Here is a 9,450-nt window from a genome sequence, read left to right as displayed (position 1 = left end):
AGCTGTACCATCAGGTTACCAAACCATGTAACAGTGAGCTGTACCATCAGGTTACCAAACCATGTAACAGTGAGCTGTACCATCAGGTTACCAAACCATGTAACAGTGAGCTACACCGTCAGGTTACCAAACCATGTAACAGTGAGCTACACCGTCAGGTTACCAAACCATGTAACAGTGAGCTACACCGTCAGGTTACCAAACCATGTAACAGTGAGCTGCACCGTCAGGTTACCAAACCATGTAACAGTGAGCTACACCGTCAGGTTACCAAACCATGTAACAGTGAGCTGCACCGTCAGGTTACCAAACCATGTAACAGTGAGCTACACCGTCAGGTTACCAAACCATGTAACAGTGAGCTGCACCATCAGGTTACCAAACCATGTAACAGTGAGCTACACCATCAGGTGACCAAACCATGTAACAGTGAGCTGCACCATCAGGTGACCAAACCATGTAACAGTGAGCTACACCGTCAGGTTATCAAACCATGTAACAGTGAGCTACACCGTCAGGTTACCAAACCATGTAACAGTGAGCTGCACCGTCAGGTGACCAAACCATGTAACAGTGAGCTGCACCGTCAGGTTACCAAACCATGTAACAGTGAGCTGCACCATCAGGTGACCAAACCATGTAACAGTGAGCTGCACCGTCAGGTTACCAAACCATGTAACAGTGAGCTGCACCGTCAGGTTACCAAACCATGTAACAGTGAGCTGCACCGTCAGGTTATCAAACCATGTAACAGTGAGCTACACCGTCAGGTTACCAAACCATGTAACAGTGAGCTACACCATCAGGTGACCAAACCATGTAACAGTGAGCTGCACCGTCAGGTTACCAAACCATGTAACAGTGAGCTACACCATCAGGTTACCAAACCATGTAACAGTGAGCTGTACCATCAGGTTACCAAACCATGTAACAGTGAGCTGTACCATCAGGTTACCAAACCATGTAACAGTGAGCTGTACCATCAGGTTACCAAACCATGTAACAGTGAGCTACACCGTCAGGTTACCAAACCATGTAACAGTGAGCTACACCGTCAGGTTACCAAACCATGTAACAGTGAGCTACACCGTCAGGTTACCAAACCATGTAACAGTGAGCTACACCGTCAGGTTACCAAACCATGTAACAGTGAGCTGTACCATGAGGTTACCAAACCATGTAACAGTGAGCTGTACCATGAGGTTACCAAACCATGTAACAGTGAGCTGTACCATCAGGTTACCAAACCATGTAACAGTGAGCTGTACCATCAGGTTACCAAACCATGTAACAGTGAGCTGTACCATCAGGTTACCAAACCATGTAACAGTGAGCTACACCGTCAGGTTACCAAACCATGTAACAGTGAGCTACACCGTCAGGTTACCAAACCATGTAACAGTGAGCTACACCGTCAGGTTACCAAACCATGTAACAGTGAGCTGCACCATCAGGTTACCAAACCATGTAACAGTGAGCTACACCGTCAGGTTACCAAACCATGTAACAGTGAACTACACCGTCAGGTTACCAAACCATGTAACAGTGAGCTACACCGTCAGGTTACCAAACCATGTAACAGTGAGCTGCACCGTCAGGTTACCAAACCATGTAACAGTGAACTACACCATCAGGTTACCAAACCATCCATGTACAGTAACAATGCCATAGCGTATGATTGACCCAATAGTAGATCGGTGAATAATCTGCCGACGGGGCATTAGAATCTGTCTATCATCCATCTCATGTCATATTTAAAGATATAAATATCTGCTAAAGCAATTTAGAATACTAGGCTATATAAACCCAACACTGTCTACATCCATCCATCCATCTAGCCACATGCACCTAGCCTTGTATTTAGCTGCATCTGTCCCATCCCAAACTTTGGTGCCGTGCAGTATGAGTTGCGTCAACAGAGGGCAGCGTCACACAACTATTTCCATGGGAGGTGTGGAGAGAGGTCTGATTTTGGAAAGCTGCATGATGACGAAGGATGATACAGGGATATTTACAAACTAAATCGAGCCATATGTCAGAAATGTGCTGAATCTTCTGCAGGACAATATCTGATGTAGGTCTATTGACTTAGAGACAAGACGCTTCATAGTTCATGGTTCCTAATTGTAGTGTCAAATTATGTAGAAGAACACATATTACTTTCTGTAATGGGAGGAGTAGCTCACAAATGGCAACACTTCAGGTTCACCTTCTAAAATAATATACATTTCAGCATTACTACCGGTTTTAGGCTACGGAATAAATGTGTTAGGTAGCCTAAAAACGCATCCTAAATCCAATAGTACTGAGAATGAAAATTGCATAGGTTTACAACCACATTAAATATAGTTTAGTACAATGTGAACAGTCTCCTCAGAGGTGACTGGCTAAAACGAGATACAGTATTTCTTGATGAAATCAGCACTGCGCCAAAACGGACAGTTCCATCTACCGACTCTAGCGTCCAAAATAGGTGCGGTTCCTTAGATGTGATATAAAATATAAATGTGGTTATTAACCATTTAAAAGTGCTTATAATCAATGACTCAGTATATTTAAGGTATTTGATGAGAGGTTGTTTTACCTGGTAAATCTGCAGTGGCCAGTTGGGCAGGCTAGAGGTTGCCATAAACCAGCTTTAATTATTGATCGTTGGAAGGTCCCCCTATAAAAAGGAGACGCGCCTCCTGCTCTGCTCCCTTTCATCACTCGCCAAGATGAGCTACGGATCTGACTTCAATTCCGCCTCTTCCTACCGAAAGATTTTCGGGGAGTCTCCCCGTTACTCCAGCTCTCCTTCCCGGATGAGCAATGACTCTTTACGCAGCGGCGGTTACCGGTCCCACTCTCAGTCCCGGAGCATGGGCTCTAACCTGGGCTCCTCTTTCCACCAGAAGAGGTCCTCTGGCCGGTCCTACTCGCAGATGCCCATGCCGACGGAGAAGTTGGATTTCGCCCAGAGCACGGTGCTCAACAATGAGTTCAAAATCATCCGCACCAACGAGAAGGAGCAGATGATGGGGCTCAATGACCGCTTTGCCATGTTCATCGACAAGGTTCGCAACTTGGAACAGCAGAACAAGGTGCTCGAGACCGAGCTGGTGACCCTGCGTCAGAGGCAGACGGAGCCCTCGCGCCTGGCAGACCTGTACCAGCAGGAGATCCGCGAGCTGCGCTCCCAGCTGGATGAGGTGAACGGCGAGAAGTCCCAGATCCTCATCGAGCGTGACAACATCGAGGAGGACCTGCAGAAGCTCCGCTGCAAATATGATGACGAGTACCGCCTGCGGGAGGAAGCCGAGCAGACCCTCAAGGCGTTTAAGAAGGACGTGGACGACGCCACCATGGTGCGTTTAGACCTGGAGAAGAAGGTAGAATCCCTCCTTGACGAGATCAACTTCATGAGGAAGGTGCACGAGGAGGAGGTGGCCGAGCTCATGAACATGATCCAAGCCGCCCAGGTGTCCGTGGAGATGGAGGTCTCCAAACCTGACCTCACCTCTGCCCTGAAGGAGATCCGAGGCCAGTACGAGTCCATGGCCTCCAAGAACCTCCAGTCCGCCGAGGAGTGGTACAAGTCGAAGTTTGTTGACCTCAATGAGCAGGCCACCCGTAGCCAGGAGGCGATGCGCGCCAGCCGGGAGGAACTCAACGAGTTCAGGAGGCAGCTCCAGTCCAAGACCATCGAGATCGAGAGCCAGAGGGGAACCAACGAGTCCCTGGAAAGGCAGCTCAACGAGATGGAGGAGAGGCACAACCAGGAGATTGGCCAGTACCAGGTAAGAAATTATTTGTTTACTTTAAATACATTTTTTAAAGCTCAAATGTGAGCTTATCTTTCTTGCAGTTTGTTTACAAACATGTCCAGGATAAAGCAAGAGATAAAGAACTGTTTAGTTTGGAAATATATAGCATATAACCATGTGCAAAAAAAACAATTCTGATTAAAAGAACATCACAATTTATGTTCTAATAAAAGTGGGGAATTTAGCTTTATAACATTATTTTAGAGCTATTAAATTGTTTTACTAAAATGAACAACACGAGAGCTGTCAAATAAAAGTGTTGAGATGACAATAGGAGCTGTTCACTCTCCATGGTGCTGAAACTATTCCGGTGGCGTGATAAGACGCTCTGTCACCAGTTATCGGGCTGCGGTTGAAAGCGTGTTTTAGCTTTTTTTGAGTTTGGAAGTTGAAAACCACTGTTCTAATTTTAAATTACACACGCGCCTCTCGTTGTAACTGCTTTGTGTTGTACTTAGTAACTGAGAATCTCATTGACTGCTCTCTTATAACCGTATTTTATTTGGCGTTAGTGCGTCTTTGTACATAGTGATGAAATATTCTCTGGAGAGCTGCCTGTTCTTGATTATTTCAAATCGAATTCATAATCTTATTGTTATCGTTATTTTCTTGAGTCAGACCACCAACTCTCAGAAGAAAGGTAGGCTATATTAAAACATAGCCTATATCAACACAATTCACTTTTCGGGTTGCCACTGTTTCACAATTTGTTTTCTACTTCAATATGTTATCAGGACAACATGGCCGAGATGGACAATGACCTGAGGACCACTAAGAGCGAGATGGCTCGTCACCTGCGGGAGTACCAGGACCTGCTGAATGTCAAGATGGCGCTGGATATTGAAATTGCTGCGTACAGGTACTTAATATAATCATATATAATAATATAATATATGCAATTTAGCAGATGCTTTCACCCAAAGTCACTTACAGTCATGCATACATTTTACATAGCTTGTATTCATAACACTCATCCTTGTAATCACAACATCACAATGATGTATTACTGTAACATAAAAATGGACATCCTAGCTTTCATATAGTTACAGTAGATTTATTAAGCTTGAAAATGTCATGCCTCAATACCTGCATGACCAACACTTGATCAGCATCACCTTAAAGATCCTGATCAATCAATGACATACATTTAGAAGTCATTAGCCACACGCCCTGAGGTGACCTAGCATTACTCTCCTGGGGTAGCATGGGCTGGTCACCTGACTCGTTTATATTTTAACCTGTATTTAACCAACCCTATCTCTCTCCCTTCCTCCCCTCCCGCTATCGCTTTCTCTACATCTCTTCTTCCTCTCCCTCTTCCCTCTTCCCCTGCTTTCTTCTCCCCCCATCCCTCCCTCCCTCCGTCACACTCCCTCCCTAACACTCCCCCTCTCCTCAGGAAACTCCTGGAAGGGGAAGAGACCCGCATCAGCACAGGCATCACCTACTCCAGCCCCAGCATGAACATGAGGTCCTCCGAGATGAGGTCCTTCGGCATGAGGTCCTCCGAGATGAGGTCTTCCAACATGAGGTCCTCCGACATGACCTCCTCCGGCGACGTGGACTTGCCCAGCATGGGCAGCTACAACCAGACCACCAGGTACACCACCATCTCTGGAGGATCCCAGAAGGACGAGGGAAAGGACCAGGAGGATGGGCAGAGCAAGTCTGGCAAGGGGTCCAACGATGGAGACCAGAAGGGGTCCAGCGACGCCAACCAGAAAAACTAGACTCTCCCCTTCCCTTAGGTTTAACCTTACACCTTCCATCCCCTCCCTCCTACTCCCCATCCCCCTCTCCCCCTTCACAGGGGTATTCTCAGAGAGGAATCCGTTATAGTTTAGACTCTACTACTACTACTGTGTAACCTACCACTATCCAATAACCAATCACTGTACTTCTCTCCACTCTACTCTCTTACTATGACAATAACAAAGTAGTTACAGGCACACTTCTGGCCCTATCAGGAGACACGTAGGTTATTGTGGTGATAGGAACATACAGTTCAGTACAATACTCCCAACAGATTACTCTCACTTTGGGCTCGCGCTATTGTATGGCACTAGCCTGGTTTAACCAGACTGAACGCTGCGCTCACTAGAAACAACAGTGAAACACAGCTAAATCCGTCTGGGACGCCAGGCTAGTTTGGCACCGAGCTGTGATAGATGTCATTCAGTTCAAGAAATAATCATGCACTACTGCCACCGCCTATGATAATATTCTCTATACACATTCCATAGGGGGAGGGGTGTGTGTGTGTGTGTGAGAGTTTGTGCACGGAAAACAAAAATCCAAAACATATCAGCTTGTTAACTGTTGTTAATACGTCTACTACATCCACATACTACAATATGAAGGAAAGCACGTGTATGGTACAGGGGTGAGAGCTAGAGATCGACCAAGTTGTTAAAGGAGCACACAGTTATTCAAACTCAGCAGAAAACCAAAAAGATCTGTGATCTTGCTGAGCCATTTTTGCCTTATCTACAACGCAGACAATATTGCGAACTCTGAGTTTCAAAGCAATATAGATTTTAAAAAATTAAAAAATCCCAGAAAAAACATCACGAGTAACAAAATCAGAGTATATCTAAAAGGCTTGTTCGTACCCTGGCCTCGTCACTGTCAATAGCATCTGCCTTATGATCCTGGTCCACTCAACTCTGCATGACAACAGCGCGTAGCTGTTTAAACCGCCACCCCTTCTACACCAGAACCAGAGCTCAACCAACACCGGTTCCATCAAACACGTAATTACTCTTCAAGATTGCACCTCATGACAATTACTCTAACTTCTATGAAGGCCCAGTCCAGTCAGAAACTTATTTTCCCTGTGTTTTATAAATGTTTACACACCAAGAGGTTGGACTAATTCAGTGAAATTGTGAAAATGATGATAATGCCCTTTTAGTGTCAGCGCTGATTGCTGTTTGAATAGACCGCCGGAAATCTCAATCTCAATAATCAAACTGTTATTTGCATGATGTATGTAGCATATCTCAAGCTTGCATGGTGACAGATTGTTAGAGGGCCATACTTCATTTTCACATACTCATAACGTATAGTAGGAAAACAATGGGAGGCTAGGTTCCACACTTCATTGCCAGTGCTATGTACACAACACTGGTTTAAGAACACGAGGTTGTATGTGCTTAGTTGGCCAGTAAGCTAGACTTGAGATGAATGACAGGATGTGACTTCGGCACACGCTGCTGACATTGTCCTCAGCCTCACTGCTTGGTTCTAATGATGAGGATGGCCGTCATGACGAGGGTCATATTCAGGGCACTTATGTATTGATCTAGATGGGATTTAATTTATACTGACGATCAGTTTGTGCAGGCCATGACTGGTTACAAGAAAAGGGGCAATGGGAGAAGTAGAAAGAAAAGTAGGAGGTGTGGGACTCAGAAACAGGGAGAAAGGAAATCAAACAGAGAGAGAGAGAGAAATTCTCTTTCTCACGACAGGTTCAATCAATCAAATAGAGAATGCATAGGTAGCGAATGACGTTTTAGAACAAATGCATGGGCTTCTACATGGTCCAATAGGGTGTGACAGAGAGAATGGTATGCATAAACTCCATTTCCCACGTTCCATTGTGGACTCCTGAAACCCATTTGAATTATCAGCGACTTCCAGCCTCTGAACAGTACCACATCACAACACTACGCCTTAGGAACACAACAACTAACAAGCCAAACAAACAAGTAAACAAAACAAGCCAATAGTCCAGTAAAATGAACCGGACCATGATGTTTTTAAAGCACCATGACTTCTGAAAAATACGGCCATGACGGAATTATTATGTCTGTAGTGAATGATCATGAATGATCTCACCAATAGAAATCTGTATGTAAAGAAACTAGGCAGCCCTTTGGTTTCTTTCTTGTGCACTGCCAGGTTTCAACACAACTACTTATGTGAACTTACCTCTGTATCTTAGCTTGAGTGCCAGTCTATTTCTGCTATGTTGCCAGCTCATTGTCTCTCATTGACAGAGAGTTGGCAAGAGAGCACAAACAAATCTGGAACTAGGCTACCTCTGTATCTATGTCTGTCTGACTGTCTGTCACGGCCCTCTAAGCCCTGACCGGCTGCCCTCACTCACCCTGCGAATGGAAACCACTGATTGTACAACAGACTACAGAAAGCTGTTGATTGGTGGAGATGTGGTTGCCGTTGTTTTACACGAGGCTTGCGTTACTAAGTGTCTGAGTGTCTGGAGTTGTATGTGTTTGTATATGCGGACAGTTTCCTAGGGTAACTCATAGTGGGGAATCAGGTTGGGAAAATCAGAAAGTTTGGCCTACCGTTTCTGTAATTCTTGAGCTCCAATGTAAAGGAAATTTACAAAGGAAAACTGGTTGCAAGTACAAGCACAGCTACATCGACAAGTACAAATACGAGTGCAAGTACAAGTACAGATACAAGTAGCCTTGTACACAACCACAGGTTTAAGTTTAGAATAGCTATGACTTCAACGTAATCAAGAGGGTCACAGGTGTCTAAATACCATTGCAACAAGCCTCTACAACAAACCTCACTACTACTACTGCAGCACTGCCAAACTTTTCTAAAATGCATGTGCGGCAAAAACAACTTTTCGTGTACAAAATAGAGCTGCTTTTGAATACCCGTTGCCACGCAAAACCAAAAAAACGATAAAAACAATACAAAACAAAACATGGAATGAATGCTAGAGTGTTGTCAAAATGCCTTAAAACACCAGCCGCTCTCTAACTGAATGGGTCCTGACTTGCACTTCAAGTTAAACCTCCACTTAGCCTCCCATAGATATCAACGCAAGTGGAAATGGGACTTAAGTGGAAGTCGGGATTCATGTGCGTCTGCGTGTGGTTATGTTTAGGATGTTTTATTCTCAACCATCTTCCTCTAGCGTTAAGAGCAACAGCTACCATGCGGAACTGAATAACTGAAAACATGTCAACGCTTAGTATCTGAATGTAGGTTGATGGGCTACGCTCTGACTCTGTACCTTACTGCTGATGTATGGCACACACCAATAAAGACTTAAGATATTAAGACTGTATCTCTGGGCTTGTTGTGTCTTTCTGATGGGTGTTTAAAGGACTTGCCTCGTGGGGTGAGCGAGCGACCAAACTGGGCACAATTCCACGTCTATTCCACGTCGGTTCAATGTAATTTCATTGAAATGACGTGGAAACAATGTGGATGCAGCCAGTGTGCCCAGTGGACTGCACTAACTATTTGACTTCCGATGCGCTGAAACACATTAGACCCAAACTCAAACCTTTAACAGTAATGTTTCCCATGTGCACTCAGTCACAGGAGATCTCAACCAAGCCAAATGACATCATACATCGACGAATGGGTGGAGCCTACGATAAAGTAGTCATTTTTAAGAGGTAATGCAGTCATTATGGTGGTAATGGACCAATCAAGCGAGGTTTAATACATCTATGAAGAAAACATGTAATCCCATTTACTAATGATATTCTAATCTTTTTCCGACACAAGATTAACAGTTGTATGATGGAAAGTGGTTTTCCACTCTTGGTCATGCTAGGTAAATTAATCTCAGAAATATGCAGGATCTCAGTTTTGATGAATCAATTATTCTTAGCTTTAAGTGAGCATCTTCTGTGATTCATCTAGC

At 44.6% G+C, this 9,450-nt stretch overlaps 1 protein-coding gene across 1 annotated transcript; it reads left to right on the top strand.

The window, feature by feature from the left end:
• The first annotated feature begins 2,709 nt into the window (after positions 1-2,709).
• LOC135560168 (glial fibrillary acidic protein-like) lies at positions 2,710-8,858 on the top strand. Its single transcript, XM_065001477.1, has 3 exons — positions 2,710-3,779; positions 4,541-4,665; positions 5,206-8,858. The coding sequence occupies exons 1-3, from the start codon at positions 2,718-2,720 to the stop codon at positions 5,534-5,536; spliced, it is 1,518 nt and encodes a 505-aa protein (XP_064857549.1). The 5' UTR covers positions 2,710-2,717; the 3' UTR covers positions 5,537-8,858.
• The last annotated feature ends 592 nt before the right edge of the window (positions 8,859-9,450 follow it).

This window comes from Oncorhynchus nerka, linkage group LG15 (assembly GCF_034236695.1).
Source record: "Oncorhynchus nerka isolate Pitt River linkage group LG15, Oner_Uvic_2.0, whole genome shotgun sequence".
Lineage (NCBI taxonomy): Eukaryota > Metazoa > Chordata > Actinopteri > Salmoniformes > Salmonidae > Oncorhynchus > Oncorhynchus nerka.
The sequence above is the reverse complement of the archived record's forward strand: the minus strand, read 5'-3'. Positions and strand labels throughout refer to the sequence as shown.